At 60.8% G+C, this 21,667-nt stretch overlaps 1 protein-coding gene across 2 annotated transcripts; it reads right to left on the minus strand.

Moving 5' to 3' along the window:
• Positions 1-1,704: 1,704 nt before the first annotated feature.
• On the minus strand, positions 1,705-21,667 carry PEAR1 (platelet endothelial aggregation receptor 1). Of its 2 annotated transcripts, none has more exons than XM_059675688.1 (23): positions 21,540-21,667; positions 12,411-12,585; positions 11,590-11,694; positions 11,232-11,332; positions 10,399-10,491; positions 9,855-10,098; positions 9,054-9,174; positions 8,498-8,634; positions 8,206-8,415; positions 7,771-7,945; positions 7,561-7,681; positions 6,468-6,631; positions 6,273-6,375; positions 6,005-6,151; positions 5,697-5,822; positions 4,427-4,555; positions 4,196-4,324; positions 3,815-3,988; positions 3,506-3,594; positions 3,310-3,421; positions 3,073-3,147; positions 2,697-2,969; positions 1,705-2,192 (listed from the first exon to the last, which is right to left on the minus strand). In XM_059675688.1, the coding sequence occupies exons 2-23, from the start codon at positions 12,524-12,526 to the stop codon at positions 2,056-2,058; spliced, it is 3,081 nt and encodes a 1,026-aa protein (XP_059531671.1). In that variant the 5' UTR covers positions 12,527-12,585; positions 21,540-21,667; the 3' UTR covers positions 1,705-2,055. The 2 variants fall into 2 exon arrangements, with proteins under 2 accessions (XP_059531671.1, XP_059531670.1); XM_059675687.1 differs by having other exon boundaries at positions 3,815-4,027.

The following is a 21,667-nucleotide window of genomic DNA, read 5'->3' on the forward strand; positions in this document are numbered from 1 at the left end:
GGACTTGGGCGGCAGAGATCCAGGGGGCAGGTGAGCCCCAGAGGGTCCGGCTCTGAGAACCGTTTGGGGAGGGAGCGAGCCAAGGTTCCCCCACCCGACCCAGGGGGGAGGGGACAGGGCTAGACGAGGCCAGAACGAGGGGTGGGGGCGAAGGCCGGCGGGCGTCCAGCCACCCAAAGTCCCCCCGGAAACCGAGCCCGAGAAAGTGGGAGCTGGTTCAGCCTATCAGGAATGGGGTGTCTGAGGAATCTGGGGAGAGTCGGGGTGGGGCAGATCCGCTCTCTGGGTCTGCCTGCCCCCCTAGCCAGTAGGGAGGGGCTCCTGGTGGAAAAGGCCCAGAGAGACCCGGGGTGAGCTGGTGTGGAGCTGGGTTCCTTTCTCCGCAGCACCTATTTGGCCTCCTCTGGGTCTGGGAACTTAGCTGATCTGCTGATGAGTTAATGCGTCTGGTAATGCTTTTTAGAAATCTTGAATTCTAAGTGCTCAGGCAGTCCAGACCCTGCTGGACCCTGGTTTGAGTATATCCTCTCCCATCCGCCTTCCTGCCTCCAGCCTCTCCCACCCCATCAGTTCCGCTGCCCCAGGGCCACTCCCAGCCCTTCCCACCTTTCAGCCCGGATGCAGCTCCCCTGGAGAAGTGCCCGTCTTTGGGGAAGGCTCCCACCTGTGCAGTCTACTAACTCTCAGGACGTGCCACCTCCCCTCTATCTGAGCACTTACCACAGTGTGACTGATACTTTGAATTCACTCAGCCACTCTGTCTTTTAGGGAACATTTATTGAGTGCCTACTATGTGCCAAGGGGAACCAATGTCGAACATAAACACAGGGAACTTACAGACTGGTGGGAGAAGCAGAAATTCATCAAAGAATCACATAAAGAAACAACACATTACAGAGGTGCCTGGTGCCCTGCAGGCCTTCTGCAGGCATGGGGGGGGCGGGGGGGGGGGATGCATGCAGCTGTCATTAGCGCTATGAGAGAGGTGCTTCCCAGAGGAGGGGGTGTGAAGGACAAATGGAGGCTAACAGGTGAGTGGGGGAGAAGAGCATGCCAGACGCGTGAGGTCCCTGTGGCAGCAAGAAGTGTGGCCGACAGGAGGACCTAGAAGCCAGAGTTACTGAGGCAGAGTGACAGCGAACACAGTTCAGGGTGAGGCTGAAGGCACAGGAGGAAGCCAGCAGAGCCTTTGCTTAAGACAGTGGTTCTCAACCTGTGGGTCGCGACCCCTTTGGCGGTCGAACGACCCTTTCACAGGGGTCGCCTAAGACCATCCTGCATATCAGATATTTACATGACGATTCATCACAGTAGCAACATGACAGTTATGAAGTAGCAACGAAAATAATTGTATGGTTGGGTCACAATGCGAGGAACTGTATTTAAAGGACCAGAAGGTTGAGAACCACTGGCTTAAGACCTTTAACAGTTTGACTCTGGCCAGGAACAATGGAACAGCATGAAGACTCTCAGACAGCGGCCACCCCATCAGCTTGTATTTGGAGCAGTTGGCTGGAAGAGGCACTAAGTGAATGCAGGCGGCCAGTTAACCGGCTTGGGGCTGCCTCTCTGCTAAATGGTGAGAGCCATAGGAGAGGGCCTATCCCTGGTACCCCTCTGAAAACACACACACACACGCAGAAGCTCACATATGCACACATACCAGCACACACATACACAGAGCCCAGCCTGGGAGTGCAGAGAAAAGGTGCTCAGTATACATTTTTTTTACATCAATATGAAATCAGAGTTATCCAGCAATGTCCAACCCACCAGTGTATGCACACAGGCCCTGGCAGCCTTGGGGGGCAGTGGGTTGGGGAAAGGGACTGCAGGCTTCCTGCCAACCAGGGTCCCAGGGTGGAGGCGGGAGCCAGGCTCCCATCTCTCCGTCACTTCCTCTCTTAAACTTGTTCATAAACATGTTCATGTTCACGGCCTGCCAGACCTCCCCTGCTCCTGGCAGGGTTCAGCCGGCTCTGTCCCCAGCCTTGGGCAGCAACAACAGGTGCGCTGGCCTCTGCACACCATCTTGGCCCCTCAGGGGTCCCGGCGCTAAAGTGGGGGGGATGGGGGGTGCCGTACAGGAGGCAAGTCATAGTGTCCAGGGATGTGGCTGTTCTTGGGCGAGTCATAGTGGCCGGGGGTCGGGCCCAGAGGCTGGGGGTGCTGGGAGCCCACGGAGTCTGGGTCTGGAGACAGAGAAGGGACAGAATGAGGAGGAGGTGGCTCCTCCCCTTCTCCTCCTCTCCCCTCTCCAGACGCTTCTGCCCAAACAGAGCGGGTGCCTGGCTATAGGGCAGTTTGTGCGGCTTCCCAGCTGCCAGCCGGGGAGGCCACCTTGACCTGCCCACCTCACAGGCTATGAGGACACTTGGTCACCTGCCCATGCAGCCCCCTTGCTCACCCCCTGCCTGGTTCCCCACTTGTCTGGGGACCGACTCCACAAGCCGGGTGCTACACAACCTCCATTTCCATCCTCAGCCCTGTGAGGCGGGGTCCACCGCTCAGGCTCTACACGGCACCGTGATTCCCAACAGCATGCCTGGCCTGGGCGCCCGTCAGACCCCCAAGGCCTTGCTCTTGCTGCCACAGCATGTCACCTCCACATTCTCTTCCTCTGTCCCTTTCTCCCTCCCTTGTCCCTTCTCCCTTCCACCTCTCCAGCCCCTGCCCCCGCGGAGAAGGAGGCTCACCATGGGGCAGAACACTAGGCTGCTCATAGGTGCCACTGTCTCTCTGCGGCTGCGGCTGCGGCTGTGGCTGTGGCTGGGGGTATTGCGGCCTCTGGCTGGCTGGGAGCTGAGGAGGCTGCCTGTGGGGAGATCCTGAGGGGGGGCCTTTCATTTCCACATAGCTGCTCTCCCGGGGGCCCCCTAGCAGGCTGGGCAGGTCCCGGATGGTGGCGTAGGGGTTCTCACTGCTCAGGGAAGCCATACTGGCCCCCAGCCCGTCTTCAGAGATGGGTCCTGAGGATGGGGAAAGCATTCAGGCTCAGGGGAGGCACTGGCTCCTAAACAAACCCGTGCAGCTCCCTCACGCACCCCCCCACCCCTGCCCCTGCGCTCATACCTTTACCGTAGAATGGGCCTAGGCCATTACTGTTGCCATAGCTACAGCTGTAGCTTCGGTCCAAGCGGCTGCTACCTGAGGAGGAGGAGGAGGCCACCCGCCATCAAACTCCTGGGCTCCGTCTCCTCTAACCCTGGTGCCCAGAAGCCCCTTCTGCAGATGCGCACACTCAGACGGAGCAGGACGCGGTGCTGCACACACCCGCCCTCACCCGAGGCCTGGCCTCTAGGCCCCTACCCCTGTCCAGGTGCTTCCAGTCCGCAGGCAGCGTGGTGTGGTTGTCAGGCCCATGGGCCCCACCTGGCCGCTCAGGCGCCTGGAGGCTGGCAAAGAGCTGATTGCCGGGAACCTGACGGGGGAGGAGCGAGGATGGAGCTTTCCAGAGAAGCAGGTGTTTACCATCTCTCCCCAGCGCGCCCTCCCCAGCACTGACCTTGTTAGGGGGTGGAGGGTTAGGTGAGCACTGGGATAGGGTGTGGTAGCTGGGGTTTGAGTAGTAGTGACTGTAGCTCAGAGGGATATCTGCAAGAACAGACCCAGGCGCAGGGTGAGCCCCCCAGTCAGAGACAGGCCTGGGCCCAGGAATGCTATTCTGACCCCGGAGATCAGCCATCAGCCCCTCTGACTTCCCTTCCTCCCTCCCACTCCTCACTTCCCATCTTCCAGGTCCAGGGAGAGACCCAGGAGCCCCGGGCCTATGAGCCAGCCACTGGGCTGTGTCCCCTGCCCCCGGCACGCTCACCTGGCATGACGTACTCAGAGCCGTCCAGTCGCCCGCTGCTGTACGCCACTGCCAGGTGTTGGTGCTGCTTGCCTTTTTGCCAACGGCGGTAGCCGATGAACGATGCCACCAGGGCCACCACCAGGGACCCCAGCACTGCGATGCCAATCACGGCCCCCAGTGAGTTATAGGGCACTGGAAAGGTAGGCGTCATGGTGAAGGGCTCCTGGCTTCCTAGTGGGTAGGGCAGTCATTCAAAACAGCGTCTTGGCTCTGCTGGTGAGCTTGGGGGACATGCCTGGGAGAGACTCCTAGGTGAGGGGCCAAGATCTTGGCAGAGACCCGGGCAGGTGCCCATGTCCTCGTTCCCTGGGGATATGAATGGCCCAAAGGAGAACTCACCAATCCTGCAGGGGGCACCACTGTGCCCTGGAGGACACACACAGGCCCCGGTCTCTGGGTGGCACCTCTCTCCAAAACCACACTGGCATGGTTGGGAGCAATTGGCACCAAACATCCCTGGAGAACAGCCTGGGAGAGAGCCAAGGAGGTAGGCGGGGATCAGAGGTTGCCAGGACACAGGGCTAGGGCTGACTTGGGCGCAGGGGCATGGAGCTCGGCTTCTGTTGGTACCTTCCAAGCAGAGGTGTCCGGTCCAGCCTGGGGGGCAAAAACAGCTTCCATCCTGGGGGTGGCAGGTCCCGCCATGGTGACACTGGCAGGGCTGGGCGCAGCTGTCTCCCCAGCGTCCTGGAGGGCATGCTGCGGAGACAAGGTGCGCCTGCCTGGTGTGCCAGCCCAGCCCTCCTCCGCACTCACCAGATGAATCCTGGGCCCCAACAACACTGAAATCTTCCCCACAGCGCTGGTCTCTCTCCCCGGGGGCACCAAGGCTTTGGACAGTATCTACACTCGGATGACTCACAAACGCGGACCGGCAGACCCATGTGCCCAGCTGCCTACTTAACGCCTGCACTTGGCTGTCCAATGGCCGTTCCGAACAGCGTGGCAGGGCCAGGCGGCCAGAGCCGTCCAAACTACCCTGCGCTGTGTAGCTCTACACTTAAAAAAATGCTTTTTAAAACGTGACAGAAGTAAATGTTCACGCTATTGAAGGTATAATTTTTGTGTATCTGCTGCTAGCAAATAATCTGAGAGTAGTTACTCCTGAATTCTATGGCAAAACTCCTCACCAGGATGACTTTTCTCTACCCGGCCTGACAATGAGATTCCATCCAGCCTGTTTCATAGTAATAGCCTCTCATTTCCATTCTCAAAATCTATTTCACTTGGTTGCTTTGCATTAATCTTTTCCATGATGTTCTTCATATATTTATATGAGAAAGAAGCCATAAATTAATTAATTAATGGATAAGAAACTGAGCTTGTGGCCCGGCCGGTGTAGCTCAACGGTTGAGCAGTGACCCAGGAATCAAGAGGCTGTTCGGTTCGATCCCGGTCAGGGCACATGCCCGGGCTGCAGGCTTGATCCCCAGTGCGGGGTTTGCAGAAGGTAGCTGAGCGATGATGTTTCTCTCATTGATGTTTCTATCTCTCTATCCTTCTCCCTTCCTCTCTCTCTAAAATATCAATAAAAACACTAAAAAACAAAACAAAAAGAAATGAGCTTATGGCTTCCCTCACCCCCTTCCCTGTACTGCCCTTCCTGGGTCTCCCACGGAGAAGGACAGGGAGTTGTTTCTCCTGGCTGTTCCTTGCTGCATCCGCAGCCCCCAGAAGGGAGGCGGTGCGCAGTGCGTTTTTGTGTATGTTGTTTATGTCACTAACTGAATCAAGGCAGGTCCAGAGGCTTTTATACCCAGGAGCAGGAGAACAGAAGCCACTGGTTCTCAGCCCACCCTCTGGCACACACATGCTCGCAGACACACAAGCCACCACGTACGTTGAGAACAGTCTGAGCCAGTCCAGCCAGCCAGGCAGTAGCAGGTTCCATTGGAGGGGTGGCAGGAGGAGTGGTTAGCACACTTGCAGGGCACACAGCGTTTGCCATAGCGGCCAGGCTGGCAGGCTGGGGGGAAAGGGCTCCTGGTGACTGGGGGCAAACAGCCCCTGATGCCACTATCTCCCTCCCTCCTGCCCACCGGCCCAAAGATTGGAATCAGTGGAAGAAAACAAGACGGGCAGAGTAGAAGGTTCTGACACTACACTGCGCCGCACGCTGACAGGTGGGAGGGAGGGAGGGAGCCTCACGTCTCTGGCAGGAGGGACCCCGGAATCCAGGCACACACACACAGTTGCCATTCTCGGGGAGGCAGGTGCCCCCATTCTTGCAGGTGCAGGTGTTGCTACAGTTGGCTCCCCAGAAGCCCTCAGGGCAGGGCAGGTGGCAGCGGGTACCTGTAGGAGAGAGGAATAGGGTGAGCCTGGCCCGCCCCACCCCTCCCATAAGGGTTCTTCTGGACACATTTCCTGGGGTATATACCCCCAATCCACAGGGGCCTGGGGCCTGAATGCTCACCTGTCCAGCCAGCCTGGCACTGGCAGTGTCCATGAACAGGGTCACAGCCATCAGAGTGGTCACAGTCACAGTGATGTGCACAGCCTTCACCAAACTTCCCCTTCTTGGAGAGGGAGTGGAGAATAGGGCAGACGAGTCAGCTGAGGGATGCCATGCCCTCCCTCCCCCGAGGCAGGCAGGCGGTTGGGCACTTACTGGACAGGAGAGCTGGCAGTGGACCCCGTGCCACCCAGGGGTGCAGGTACAGGCTCCAGTCTGGGGGCTGCAGGCTGCCTCGTGGGCACACTGGCAGCTGGCATTACAACCGAATCCCCAGGTTCCAGGTGGGCAGGGCACAGAGCAGTTACCACGCTGCCAACCTAGAAGGGAGGTGGGCAGGTAGGCAGGGGGACCCAGCTCCCCACCCGGGTGAGTGCACACTAAGCACTGACTGTGCCAGGCTCCGTGCTATGAGTTGGGGGTGAAGTGGGGGTGCTCATGGTCCCTTACAAGAGACAAGCATAGCCCTGGCCAGCTTGGCTCAGTGGATAGAGCGTCAGCCTGCGGATTGAAGGGTCCCAGGTTCGATTCTGGCCAAGGGCACATGCCTGGGTTGCGGGCTTGATCCCCAATGCGGGGAGTGCAGGAGGCAGCCAATCAATGATTCTCTCTCATCACTGATGTTTCTATCTCTCTCTCCCTCTCCCTTCCTCTCTGAAATCAATAAAGAAATATATATATATTTTAAAAAGAGACAAGCATATAAACTGTTAGATGTGGAACAAAAGGCTAAATGACCGCCAGCCACGCACCACCCCATTCTGGGTCTTGGATGCCTCTTCTGCAAAATGAAGGGGGTTGGCAGCAAACCCAATGCTTACAGAGGCCCCAACAGGTAACTAAACGAATTATCCCGACCATGTGCAAGACTATAGGGAAGAGTGGGAACTGGAGACTGGAGGTTTGTTAAACATACTAGTAATAGGGAGCTAGCCAAACAAAACACGCCTGTGTCAGAACCCAGCCTGCAGACTGCCACCCTGCACCCCTGGGAGATCCCGGGGGCCCTGGTTATGTATCGCTGAGGGTGAACACGGTTCACCAAAGAGGGGCCTCCTGGACTGGGCCTTTAAGGAGGAGTGGGATTCCTGCAGCAGAAGAAAAAGCAAAGTGGAGATTCCAGGAAGGAAGTAGCCTGGCTGCTTTCCCACGGTCCAGCTGCTGCCCAGCAGCTCCGCCCTGACCGTGCCGCCTCCCTTCTCTCCGGGGCCCCGCCCCCAAACCGCCCCTCCCGGACGCACCCCATTACCTTCCTTGCAGATGCAGGCGCCGTCGATAGGGGAGCAGGCGATGGCATTCTCGCAGGAGCAGCGAGAGGAGCAGTTGAGTCCGTAAGTGTCGGGCGGACAGAGGCTAGCGCAGTGCCGGCCCTGCAGGCAGCGGGCGCACTAGTGAGCGGCGGCCCCTCCGCTCCTCCCGCCCCGCCTCACCCGCGTCCGGTCCGCGGGGCGCGCCTCACCGTGTAGCCGGGCGCGCACCGGCAGAGGCCGCTGTCGGGCAGGCAGAGGCCGCCGTGCAGGCAGAGGCAATGCTCCCGGCAGCCGGGCCCGTGCGTGTCCAGCGGGCAGCTCTCGTTGCAGTGAAGGCCGGCCCAGCCCGGCTGGCACGAGCACTCCCCGCTCATCGGGTGGCAGCTGCGGGCGAGGCGGGCGCTGCGCTCTGAGCCGGGGCCTCGGGCCAACCCAGACCCCTTTGCGGGGGACAGCCCACGTTGCCAAGGGAGGGGGCCATAAGGAAGGCTCGGCGCTGTTCCCAGAGCGCCCCGCTACCCGCTTTTCCCTTCGGTGACATCCATCCCGCCCTTGGTTATGCCCCGGACACGACTCAGGTGGCGTCAGCACCCAAGGCCTCTCCCGCGGGCCTCCTGAGTCCCTGGCCGAGGCCCCAGGCCCACCTGAGGCTGTGCTCTGGGTCGCAGGTGCAGGGCATCTGGCAGCTGAGGCCATAGAAGCCGTCGGGGCAGAGGCGCTCGGTGCAGCGGTCCCCGGTGAAGCCGTGTTCGCACAGACACGCGCCGTTGGGGAAGCAGCGGGCCCCGGGGGCGCAGTCGCACGTCTCCACACAGTCCTGTCCGAAGTGGCCCACCGGGCACTCCTCTCGGCACCTGGGCGCCCAGCTGAGTGAGCCTGGCCACGCCCACCCTCCTGGCCCGTCCCGCCCGCCCCCGCCCTCACAAAGCCACTCACCGCTCCCCCGTGTAGCCAGGAGCGCAGCTGCACTGCCCAGTCAACGGGTTGCAGAGGCCACCGTTATGACAGCGACATTCCTGGGAGCAGTTGGGTCCATGGAAGCCCTGGGCGCAGGGCAGGGTGCAGATGGCGCCCTGTGGAGCGAGAGGTTGACAGATTCCCTGGCACCGGGTCTCCTGCTGGTTCTGGGACCCTGAATACTCCCACACCAGGAGCCCTCAAACCCCTCCAGGGCCCACAAGCCACCCACTTCACGTAGACCAGCGGTTCTCAACCTTCCTAACGCCGCGACCCTTTAATACAGTTCCTCATGTTGTGGTGACCCCCAATTTCATTGTTACCAATTGAACATAATTAAAGCATAGCGATTAATCACAAAAACAATATGTAATTATAGATGTGTTTTCCGATGGTCTTAGGCGACCCCTGTGAAAGAGTCGCGACCCCCAGGTTGAGAACCGCTGGCGTATACCCTCCTTCGAGCCCTATCTGACCCTCCTGCAGGACTGTCCCCAGGTCCCCACCTCGACTCAACAGGCCCCGCCCTTCATACCATCCAGCCAGGTGGGCAGCTGCAGGAGCCTCGGGAGGCCTCGAAGACACCCCCGTTGTGGCAAGGAGAGGTGCTGGGGCAGTGGAAGCCAACAGTGTCCTGGAGACAGGACACCTCACAGCTGCCGGGCAGAGCAGGCGAGGTCAGTGTGGGTCAGTGTGAGCAAGCAGTACTCGCCTCCCCTTTGCCCCTAAGGCCTGACTTCAGGGCTCCGTGAGCACCGCCCCCCGCTGCTCCCCTGGTAGGGGACTCAGGCATCAGAAAGCAAAGCTTTCCAGGACCGGAAATGGCGGGGACACAGCACCACCAGGAGGCCCCAGACGCCGGTCCACCTCCCCCTTGGCGCGTGCTGTTCCTTCTGGGGGAGCCCCTGCCTGTGTGGGGGCCTCAGCTCCGGAGCTCCTCCCTGCAGCTGGTCGTGGTTCCCACCCAGTGAACCTTCTCCTTCCGGGGGCTCCCTGCTCCCCCCCCCCCCCCCCCGTACTTGGCCTTGCCGCAGGGCTCCCTGTCTCAGCCCCACTTTATGACACGCTTCCACACACAGGCTCTCTCGTGGTATCTGCACAGGAACCTTCCCACGTGGATAACGCTGCTGCCACAGCACAGACAGCAACCAAGCTCACAAAGTCAATGATTTGCTCAAGGTCACTCGACCAGTGAGGGCAGAGCAGGGACTAGGATCTCAGCCCCTTGACGCCACCCCTACATTTGGAACCCGTTGGAGTTCCCGCCTATGCCCACGTGTGCCAGTGCGATCCTGTGCCTGTGACCCCATTAGTGTGCTTGCCCCCCACTACGCACCTGGGCCCCGTTCTCTCTGGGGGGCAGAAGCAGGCTCCAGTCTGGGGGTCACAGGGTGCCCCGTGGCAGTTGCAGGAGAGCTGGCAGGCAGGGCCATAACGGCCAGGGGAGCAGGGCTGAAGGCAGTGGGGGGGCTGCAGCCCAGAGGGGCAGGAACATGCCCCACTCTTGGGGTCACAGGAGCTGCTGTTGCCACAGCTGCAGGGCTTGTCACACTGTGGTCCCCACACTCCCGGGGGACAGTCTGTGAGATGAGGAGGGTGGAAGAGGTTACCAGGGGTCTCACCCCCCACCCCAGCCTCCAGTTAATCCCTGTCTCTGTCTCCCATCCCCCACAGACGCCATGTCAGGCTTGGCCCAAACTCTACCACATCCCCGGAAAAGGCAGCGTAGAGCAGCGGTCGCCAACCGGTGGTCCGTGAGGTCCGAAAGGTTGGCGACCGCTGGCGCAGAATCCCAAAGGGGCTCTGGTGGGAACTGCCCCGGGGGCCCGGGCACAGGCTAGGAGGGTGTGCCCGAGGCCCTGCAGTCACCAGCCACTCACCACTGGAGCAGTCGTCACCTCGCCAGCCTGGCACACACTGGCACTGATTGGGGGCCACACAGCGGCCATGCACACACTCCTGGACACAAAGTGCTGGGGCAGAGACGGGGGAGTGGGAAGAGGCTTGCACGCCTGCCCGCACCCACCTTCACACCCTGAAGTCTGACCCCACCTCCCTCCCACACCAGGGCCCGGGGCTCTCCAAGCAGCATGTCTGCCTCCAACACGCAGAAAGGCTGAGGGACAAGGATTCCGGGCTCCCCGGCCCCCCTGGGAAATTCTCGAGGCCCCTTCCTTGAGAAAACGGGAGAGGGTCCTCAGGTAGCAACTAGACAGGATGCTGTCCGGAGAGAGACTGCGGCCCAGGTGGGTCAGGCTTGGCAGGGGCTGGTGATGACCAGAGGTGAGGCAAGGAGAGAGAGGCACAGCAGGCCCCAGTCTGGGGGTTTCAGGGTGTTGGGGGCGGGGAGGCAGGGACAAGAGAGACTGAACAGCAACAAGTCAGAGACAGAGGGACAGGGACAGGAAGAGACAGCGACAGACGCAGACAGGACCCTCCCCCCCCCACCACCCCCAGTGAGAGACACAGGCAGACCAGAGACAGAGGGAGAGCGCAGGAAGACAGGAGGCAGGACAGACTGCTGAGGGGCATGAGGAGGGAGGGGAAAGGGGTCAGCTAGCGGCAGCAGCTGTGTCCTTCGGGACAACGCCAGGTGAGCGGGAGGAGGGGGACACCCAAAGGGCAGAGGAGTGGCCCTGCCCTGGTGGATGCAGGGAAGGCCTAGAAAGGGTGGGCTGGGCCCCTCCCATCCCACGCCCCACCCAGGACTCACGCACGCAGGCCTCACGGCTCTCGTAGAAGCCCTGGCAGCACTTCAGGCGCTTCCGGTGGTCCGTCTTCACCACCTGGCGGTAGACAGTCCTGTAGACAACCCTGGGGAGGCCCGGAAGGGCCGTCAGTCTCCCTGCGGAGCCCCCCCCCCCCCGCCCCCATACAGAGCGAACTGTGGGAGGCCTGGGGCCTGTCCAACCCTCTGGGCTGGGAGAGCTAGACCACACCAGCCCCTGAGGGCCCGGAGGCCAGATGCTCCCTCCAAACCCTAAAGGTTCCTCCAGAGAAAAGAATGAGGGTGTGTGGGAGCAGGGGCAGCCCATCGGCCCGGGGGGGGGGGGGGGAGGCAGGGCACTCACGTGGGCTGAGGGCAGGAGTGGGGGCTCTGCCAGGGCCGACTGCAGGTCTCCGGGGGGAGCAGACTGAAAGGCCGGGAGTGGGACTCCTTGGTGGTGGTGGTGAAGCTGCAAGACAGGAAGGGGTCAGGGCCCCGGCAGGAGAGGCCTGAGCTGGCACGGGGGCCGTGAGAAGCAGGGGTGTGAAGCTTGGCCACAGTGAGGAATCACCACCCCAACATTTGGGCTTGCTCCCCCAAACCTAGAATGAACCCTCATCCTGCCCTCCAATCTGAAGGGATCCTCCCAGAATTAGAATATTCCTGGGACCCCCCCACTCCCCCATCAGAGCCCCTTCTCACCCTATAGGACCAGAGTTGGCAATGTTTCCTTCCTCCTCTTTCCATGCAGGGAGATGGAGCTACCGCCAACTTGTGGGTTTCAGCATTTCTGGCTGAATCCTGCCCTAGGCCTGTTTCCCAACACTGTCCTTATGACCCCCTGGGCCGGTCCCTCTGCTTGCTCCCCCCTCCACCCCCACCCCACCCCTGCACAGAAAATGGCTCCCACTCTGCGCCCTGTCCTGCAGCCAGACTCCCACCGAGACCAAAGGACTGGGATAAAGAAGGGACAGACAGGGTCAGAGCTGGGATGGAGATTGAGACAAGGTCAGAGATGGGGGAGAGAGTCAGAGGCAGCCATGGAGGGGAGGAGAGAGCAGAGCAGAAACAGGCAGGAAGTGAAGGCTGGAGGGAGGGCGGGAGGTCAGGGAAGAGGGGCCCTAGTGGGGAGAATGGGGAGCCGGGGGCTTGGAGCCCTTGAGGTACAGCAGGGGCCCCTCTCACCTTTCCCAGAAGCTGCAGGTATTGGGGTCATTGGGCTTGAGGGTTCCAGCCAGCCCCAGGCCCAGGGCCAGGAGGAGGGAGCGCAGAGGTGGCGACATTGCAGAGGCCTGCGACATGACGTGGCCGGCGAGGGGCACTGCAGCCACAGCCTCGAGGACCCAGCCTCTGCGGAGACCTGAGCAGGGTGGCAGAAGGGAACAGGCTGCTGCCTCTGCCTCCCCTGGCCCAGCTCCCAGGTCTCGTTCCTGACTGGGGCGGGGGGGGGGGGGGGGGGGGCGTGCTCACACTGCCTCCTCTGCGTAGCCGTCCTCCCTCTGTTCTGCACCTTCAGTTCTCACCTTTTAAGGTCGCCCCAAGTGCCACCCTTGCATCTCTGCTCCTCGACCCTCACTAGCAGACTGCCCCACCCATCCCTTCTGGAGCCCCCCCCCCACACACACACGCACACCACTGTTCCAGTGCCTATTTCCTGATCATGGCCTAGAGGCAGGGACCAGTGCCTTTTCTTTCCGAATCTCCAGCCCCAACCCAGCCCTACCCGGGGCACTTGGATATTTACACCAAGATTCGAAACTAGAGCCAATGGGGGCAGGTTACGAGGGAAGCCGACTTGGGCTCAGTTGTAGGAAGAACTTTCTAACAGTCAAAGCAGTTCAGGAATGGAATCAGCAACCTCGGTGGTGAGCTCCCATCACTGGATGTATGCAGGCAGAGGCCACAACCGCCCTGATGTCCTGGCAGGCTTCCTGCGCTACGGGATGGAAGGAGGTAGGCTGGGCCCAGGCGACCTTGAAGGCGGCCCCTCCCAACCTCTGTGTGTTGGCACCGCTCAGATGGACCCATGAGGACCCACGGTGCTCCTCTCCCAGCTCCTGATGTCATCTAAGTAGCTTGAAGTCAGGCACGGGGGATTATTTACACCAGGGGTCCTCAAACTTTTTAAACAGGGGGCCAGTTCACGGTCCCTCAGACCGTTGGAGGGCCGGACTATAGTTTAAAAAAAAAAAACTATGGACAAATTCCTATGCACACTGCACATATCTTATTTTGAAGTAAAAATACAAAACGGGAACAAATACAGTATTTGTATTTGCATGTGGCCCGCGGGCCGTAGTTTGAGGACCCCTGATTTACACTATGGAAATTGGCAAGCTCACACCAGGCCGGCCGCACACAAACACACACCAAGTCAGTTGTTAAACTCTTGCCAGCGCATCACTGCCCCCAACTCCAAGAGCTGTCACCCGAGGGGGCCCCCAACCTGGCCCTGGGTTTAAACACCCGAGGGGGCCCCCAACCTGGCCTCGGGTTTAAGGAAAGCCCCCATCAGCCATCTGGAAACGGACTCCTCTCCATCTCCTCCACCCCTAGCCTCGCCCAGTGGGTGGGAAGCGGGTCAGGACTCAGATGAAGTCGGTTCTGGGAGGCTGAGCTCCTGAGTGGCCGCCCCCGCTGCTGGTTTCAGATTCCATGTTTAATGTTCCTAAAACTTGCCCTGGTTCCTGCTCTACACCTCCCAGAGGCGCCCACATCTGCTTCTGATTTTGGAGCAGAAAGGTCGGCTGCTGGCCCCTTGTACCCCTGAGTATCTCTGGAATGTTCCATGCCTGGCCCCACCCCATGCCCCCCACCCACACACTCCCAGGGGCCACAGAGCTGCTCCCAGCTCCAGTCAGGGCGGCCCTCCTTCCCTCCGTCTCACCGGAAGGACAGACCCCACACAAGGGCAGCACCTCTCCTCCCGGTGGCCTCCCTCCCACTGACAATCTTTTTAAAAAATATATATTTTATTGATTTTTTTACAGAGTGGAAGGGAGAGGGATAGAGCGTTAGAAACATAGATCAGCTGCCTCCTGCACATCTCCTACTGGGGATGTGCCCGCAACCAAGGTACATGCCCTTGACCGGAATCGAACCTGGGACCTTTCAGTCCGCAGGCCGACACTCTATCCACTGAGCCAAACCGGTTAGAGCCCACTGGCAATCTTTACCCTCACCCTCTGGTCCCGCAGAGCAGCACTCCACCCCCACCCTGGCTACTGTCCCATCAGCTCCCTGGGGGCACATCTCCCCCTGGGGCTTTTGTGCTTCCTCCCCCCAGGCCTCAGGGCCCACTAACTCACTACAAGTAACTCCCCAGGCCCCTACAGCACCCGGAACTCAGGTGAGCCCAGCACTGTGCTGTCTGTGTGGTAGGGCACCGCGGCCTCAAGGCCAGAGAGTGTCCTGGGGGACCCTGGTGCTCAGGATATGGAGCCTGAAAACAGGAAGTGGAGACTAGACAGAATGTGCATTTGGGGGAGGGCAGCAGGGAGTGGGGTGGCTCCATCTTCCCACTGCCCTCCACTCAGGTGGGATGTGGGGGATCCCTCTTTCCAGTGGCTTCACTCTGAGTGGGTGAGGGGACTCGGCCTGTCCTCCGGGACCAGTAGCGTCCTTCAGATCCCATAGCCTGTCCCAGTGCACCACCCCCCTCCCAAACAGAGCTGGCTCCTTCCCCCAACGTCCCCAAGCTGCTACTCCCTCTGTCCCTGCCCCTGCCCTGCTCTAGCCACCTTCCCGGCCCAGTGCCTACCTCCAGGGCTCGCCCTGTCTGCTCCCAGCTGACCTCCCACGTCTCCCTCCAGTGCTCCTGAGCCCTCCACACATCGCCCTGTCCACATTCCACTCTTGCTGAGCCCTCACGGTGGCCCTGGCATGGGGTCCCTGTCCTCAGGCTGGAACTCATCTGTCTGGATCCAGGACCTTCCCTGGGTAAGCCTCATCTCCAGCCACACCAGGACCCCAGGCTCCCCCTGGCTGGGATCTGTCTCCAGTTAGAGGCCTCAGTGAGGTGGGGAAACCTGCAGCAGGAAGGACAGCGGCAGGAGGAGGGGCCTTGCAGACTGAGCTCCTGTCCCACAGAAAGTCCTTCTTCCATTCAATCAGCCCCTCCCACCATCAGCCCCTCCCACCATCAGCCCCTCCCACCATGCCCTCCTCCCACCAACCCTTAGAGGAGATGGCTCTCCAGGGGCTCTGAGAGGCCTGGAGGTGGGCAGGGAGCCTGAGGACAGCTGGGCTCGCATTGCCAAAGGGCCTCATGGTAGGATGGGAGTGTATCAGCCACTTGGTAGTGGGGCTGGAAGGCAGGGTGTGGTCTGGGAGACCAGTGGGTAGTCAGCAGGGAGCGGGGAGATGGGATGGGGAGCCTGGAAGGGAGAAGGGTTTGGCCGAACCTGCCTCAGCCCCTGAGGAGGGTGCCCAGGCCTGACCAGGGGCCCAGAGCCCCAGCCTGGCCTCCCAGGACTGTTCCCTTCGGAGCCTTTTTGTTCCCGAGGGGCAAGGGAGCCTGAGACCCTGGTCCGTTCTCTCCCGGCCCCTCCAGTCCCAGCAGCACTGGGCCCATGTGATTACATGAGCCCCTCAAGGGGGTCAAATCCGAGAACTGCTGGCGCCCCATCCCACCCCAGGGGCCCTCAATTCACTCACTGAGATGTGCCCCCAGGACCCGCCACGGCTCCTTCCCATGCCGAAGGCCCCCCCCCCCCCCCCCCCCGCACGTGTAATCCCCGTCCTCCACTGTGCCTCTGGTTTGAGGGACCCAGGCCCCTTCCCTCACAAGAAGGATAATGTGAGCCCACACGTGGGCCACCGTGTTGAGCAAGGCGGGGTGCTGATTAAAGCTTTATATCAGCCCATGGGGTGGGTATTATTACTCACTTTACAGATAAGGAACCACAGGCGCAACAGGGCGAGTCACTTGCCCAAAGCCACACAGCCAGTCGCATCAGAGCTGGTTCCAGTCTTTTCGGAGCCCAGGCAGGAATCCCAGGGGCTTTGCATCTCTTTTTTAAAAGCCTCCGCGGTGGAGAGCGGGGAAGCCTGGCGGCGAAGGGGACGGGGCTGCAGCGAGGACGAGTCAGAGGCGTGGGAACCGGATGTGTTTACAGTCGAGAATGAGCTGACACGTCTCTCCTCCACCTCGGGGGCTCCGGGCCAGGCCCCCGGCCCCAGTCCTGTCTGAGCAGCCCCGCAATCTGCCCTCTCTACCCCCAAACCCACACCGAGCCCAGCCCAGCTCATCCTCCCCTGCTCTTCTCCAAGCTCAGCCTGATTTTCTCCAGCGGGGAGCCCGCTGCCCTCATTGTGCCACAGCCCCTGCTAGGAGGAGGGGGGTGAGGCGAGGCCTCTGGGAGAGCTCCTAGCAGGCAGAGGATCCATTTCTAGAGAGAGCAAACGGCGAGCGCGGGGCTGATGGAGTAGGCCAGCAAGAGGACCTTCCGCACCGTCCCTCCCCGCTTCTCTCCTCTGGGAAGTGGCGCAGCAAAGAATGCCCTCTGAGTTCTGCATCCCCTCCCACCCGGCTCAAGCCTGGGTATGAACCCCGTCTATAACATGGGGAGGAGAAGAGTTCTTCCCTTGGTAGGGTTGCTGGGCAGACTGAAGTCTGAGTTAGTGCAGATAATGCGCTGAGAGCCCATATATAATGAGCTCAGTTAGCATCAGCTGTCTCAGCCCTGCACCCACCGCGTCCCCTGGCACTGTCATACCCTTCGAGTGTTAATTCCGGGAAAAGCTGTGTGTTTTTCTGAAGAACCCCCAGCATGATCAGGAATAGGAATAGGACCCTAGATGCTGACAGGAAGAGAGGAACTGGGGGGTGGGGGAGCCTGCCCTGATCCCCCAGACCTAACCCCCAGAACCATGGGCTGACCACCAGATACCTCCTCAGGCCAAAGGCGCTGACCAGCAGGTTGCTAGATTCTGCTTCCCCAGCCCTCACCCTGAAAACCACCTCCAACTCCTTGCGTGGTTCTGCTGGCCCCTTCTTCCTCTCTCTCTCCCCCCCTCTCTCTCTGTCACAGGCGATGTGACCTCAGGCGGCAGTTGAGCCCTGTGAGCCTCCACTTCCTTGTCTGTAAAGTGGGAGAATAACTCCCATGTCCCAGGGCCCAGTGAGGGTTTCTTTCCTCCATCAGTTTCTTGGTCTCTCCTTCCTCTCCGACACCAAGGCTGCCGGGTACAGTTGTGCAGTATGGTCACTGCACCAGGGAACGTGCCTTCAACTGTGAGGCGGAAGCTGAACTCCAGCCACGACCCGCTCACTGAGCCATGTGCCTTAGCTTGGGGCCCAGGCTGCCCTGCCTTGAATCTCTTGTCTTCCTGTCTCTCTCCCAGTCTCTGTGTCTGATTCTCTGTGCCCTTTCCTAACTTATCTTTGCCATGGAGATAGGAACCCTCAGGCCTCTCCACTCAGTGAGATCCAGGCTGAAGACTCCCCCTTCCTCCCACACAGGAATGCGCTCCGACCCAGCTCTATTCGCCGCTCAGTGCGCACATACCCACGCTTGCACATGCGAGCTCAGAGCCCCTCCTATGTCCAGCCAAGCCAGGCCGCCGGCACACCAGGCATGTCTGCCGGATGGAGGGACAGGAAGCCTGCACGCTCATGTTCGTGCCAGAGGCGGGGCGGGAAGGGGGCAGGGGTGAGGGGCTGGCCTTATGCTCTCTGTGGCTCAGGAAACAGAAGCTAGAGGGTCCTCAGCCCGACCTGTTTACTCATCAGGAAATAGGGAAACTGCAGGGATCTGATTCACCAAACGCCTCCCCGCCTACTGGAGGCTGGCGCCAGCGCCAGTCCCCACCCTCGCCACCACCCGTAGGTGCTAGTGACTGTCACCCCCACTTCACGGTGAGACGTGGGGTCTCAGGTAGGATGATTTGCCCAAGGACTGACTGGTTGTCAGAGGCAACTGCAGGACCAGCATCCCCTTGAAAAACCAAAGCAGTGGGTGGAGAGTAACCCCTGGGGCGACACGGGCCAGGGAGCCACTCTTTCCAGTGGAAAACTCCCCTCTGGCCCACCGCCAATGGGTGCTCATCGCCACCCCCAGGTACCCTCAGAGAGCGCCGCTCTGCTCTGGCCAGCGCCCCTCTTAATGCGCCCCCTACCACAGCAAAGGGCTCCAAGGGGTGATCCCCACCAGATGTCCAGCCTCAGGGCCTCTGCCCCTGGGCTCCCACCACCCTGCACGGCCGCTGCCCCACCTGCCTCTCACCACACTGCCGCCTCTGCCCAGGCCACCTCTGAAATGCCCAGGTCCTGCCCATCCTTCAGGCCGGCCTCACCCAGGAAGCCCCTTCTGTGGCTCCAGACCTCGGCCATTCCTGCCTGCCCTCATCAGCACAGCCCCGCCCCCGCCCCCCGCGACCAGTCCCCCTGCCCAAAGGTGAACTGGCTGTTCTTCTCCCCCAATTCTTGCCTAAGGCCGACTCCAAACCGGACATGGGTCAATACTTCCCGAGACCCCAGCCAAAGGCTTGGTACCGGTATCCCTCCTCTGGGGGCAGGTGGGTCTATCCCAGGCCCACCCAGAAGTTCACAGCCCCTGGAACACCTCAAGTCTGATGGACCGGTCAGGTGATGAGACCCCCCTTGCGATTGCTGGTTTGTGAGTCTGGGACCCCCCTCCTATCTAATTCCTCTCCTAGGCCCCATCAGTGTGTCGGCGACTGCCCCCTGGATGTTCACTCCCATCCCACAGTCATTATGCTTTTGCTACAGGAAAGTCTCCCCCACAGGAGCTGCGAGGCGTCAGGGTCCTTCTCCACCGTGCTCTCCACGGCATCCCCAGCACCACCAGCACCTACATGCATGCACCCAGGGTGCGGGCACCGGCCAGCCGTCACCACACATCTCACTGGTTAGCCCCGAAATCCTTCCTTCTCCCGTAAGACCTGGTCTTCCTTGGTGGGGAAGGGGAGCGAGGGAGAGGGGTTGGGAGCTGTGGCTTCTCCCTGGCTCACCAGACAGCGGAGCTGGGCCCTCCTTTCAGGGCCCTCAAGACACAGCATTGGCAAGACGACGGAAGGTGGACTTTCAGAAAGAACTTCCTTTGTTGCAAAGTGAAAGGCAGCTCCAGACCTGACCCCTTGACCTCTAGCAGGAATTCCTTAGGGCTGGCCTCCAAGTTCCTATGGGATGAGTGCTCCTCAGTGTAGCACTGAGTCACCTGGGGAGGAGGAAGTGTCACCCGTATGTCCCCTCACTGTCCATCCACACCTCCTCCAAAACAGAGGGAAGAGGCTCGAGGCCACGTCTTGCGGGGGCGGGGGCGGGGAGGGGGTAGAGGCAGGAGAGGGGACCCAGGAGGCCTTAAGGCCCCCCCACATGCGGTTCCTCTCTGGAAACCTCTATCTTGCCACATGTGGGTGCGGCAATACCAATCACTATCCCTTGTTAAATGTATACTGTGGGCTAGATCCTCGCTTTTCATCCTCGCAGCAATCCTAGAACGCAGGCGCTGTTATGCCTTCCATTTTGTAGGTGAAGAAATATTCCAGGGAGGTTAGGAGTTTGCTCCAGGTGAGAACGCGGAGTCCCTGGGCTTGGACCAGCCTGGGCAGCCCCTGAGGCCCTTCTCTCCCTGTGGCTTCTTTTTGGTCTTCGGACTCTCTGTCTCTCCTCTGTCTCCCCGCCTTGTTCTTCCTCTTGGTCTCTGCTCTGTTTTTCTAAGTTGGCCTCCCCTCCACCCCCGACCCGCTCTGAGCCTTGTTGTTTCCGGGAGTCTCTAAGGCTCTTTCTCTATTTCCATATTTATGTCTCTCTATCTCTTTCTCTGTCCCTGCCTCCTCTTCCTTCTCCTGCTGGCTTCCTCCCAAAGCTCATGTGCCAAGAATGGAGCCAACACCCTCCTCCCGTTAGAATGGGCCCCGGAACCCCTCGGTCTCCCAGGAGTCCTCTTTCTCAAGGCTTCAAGGCTTCTGGAAGGAGCGGCTGGGGAGCACCTCACTGCAGGCCCGGCTCCCTCCCCAGCAGCACGTGTTGATGCGGGGGGGGGGGGGGGGGGGCAGACAGAAGCCCAGTGACCTCTATCTCTATCCAGGTTTCCGATTGGTGGATGGGGCTGCCTGGAGCTTCCTCTTCTGGGAAAGTTTGATAGGGAATGGCGGGGGTGGGAGCAGTGGAGAAACTGATCCAACCACCGGCTTCATTCCCAGTGCAAAGAGGAAGACAGAGAGGTGAGCCTGGCCCCCAAGCCAGCTGCCAGGTGGCAGAGAAGGTAGCCCCCACTGCAGCAGCAAGTATGATGAGGAGACTTGGGGAGACCTCAAAAGTGGGAAGGGCAGCAGCAGGGGACAGATGGCAGGAGACAGGAGAGCTGAGCCCACACCCTGGCTCACGTGCACGCGTGCACACACACACACACACACACACACAGGTCCTGTATCCTGGACTAGGGTGGGAGGGGGTTCAGAGAACAGCTCCCTGCCCCCCAGGCCCAGCTTCGGCCAGGGTCCAGAGCTGACCCCTTGCCCAATCTTGCCTGGAGCTGAGGTCTGGCTGATCCTGGGAACCTCAGGCCAGCACAAGCTGTTCCCATCCCCGGGGACTGGGAGCGCAGGCCAGCCCCGGGAGAGGCCACTCCTAAAAGGCCAGGAGAGCAGAGAGTCCACTACTGGACGCTGGAGGTGGGGGTGAGGGCTGGCCCTGCTGGGTCTCCCGGAGCCGGACCTGCCGCACCCACCCGTCTTGCTGTTGGCACTACCTCAGATCACCCCAAGCCCACAGGGTCCTCTGAGGACCCAGCGCCTGTGACCTCCGGTCGACTTCCTAAGCCCTCCAAACAGGCAAAGCCGGGAGCGCCAGAAACCTGCAACCTCGTCCCTCCCCTACAGCCTCCTCACACACTGATATTATAAACACTGACGGGGACATGCTTTAGCTCTTCCCAGCCAACAACCGCCCCACGAGGTCGGCTGTGTGTCTAGAAAAGAGAAACTGAGGCTCGGAGCTTAGCCTCCTGACCAAGGTCCGACAGCTGGTCGGGAGCAGAGTGGCGATTCCAGCTTAGCAGCCGTGACTCCCCTGCGGGGCCCTTGACGCTCCGCTCCCTTCAGCCAAGTAGAGGGACCCGGGACTTGTCCCTGCACCCGGGGAGGGGCGGGGGGAGGCTGCCCTGGACTCACCGGCCGCAGCAGCCTCCTTTGCTGTCAGGTACCCGTGCCCTTGGGCCTCTACTGCAACCACCCACTCGCATCGCTTTCTCCCGCGTCCCCACTCCCCGCCCAGGGGGCTCAGGCTCCAGTCCAGCCGGGACCTCAGAGCGCGCTCGCCCTTCCCCGGGGCGCGGCGCGGTCACTCACCTGCCCGGGGTCCGACCTCTCTGCCGGCCTGGGGGGCCCGCCAGGGAGGAGGACGGGACGAGGGTCCCCGCGTGGAGCCCCAGCCCAACTGCGGGGCGGCGGGAGCCGAAGGCTGTGGCCGGCAGGGC

The sequence above is a fragment of the Myotis daubentonii genome, chromosome 18 (genome assembly GCF_963259705.1).
Source record: "Myotis daubentonii chromosome 18, mMyoDau2.1, whole genome shotgun sequence".
NCBI lineage: Eukaryota > Metazoa > Chordata > Mammalia > Chiroptera > Vespertilionidae > Myotis > Myotis daubentonii.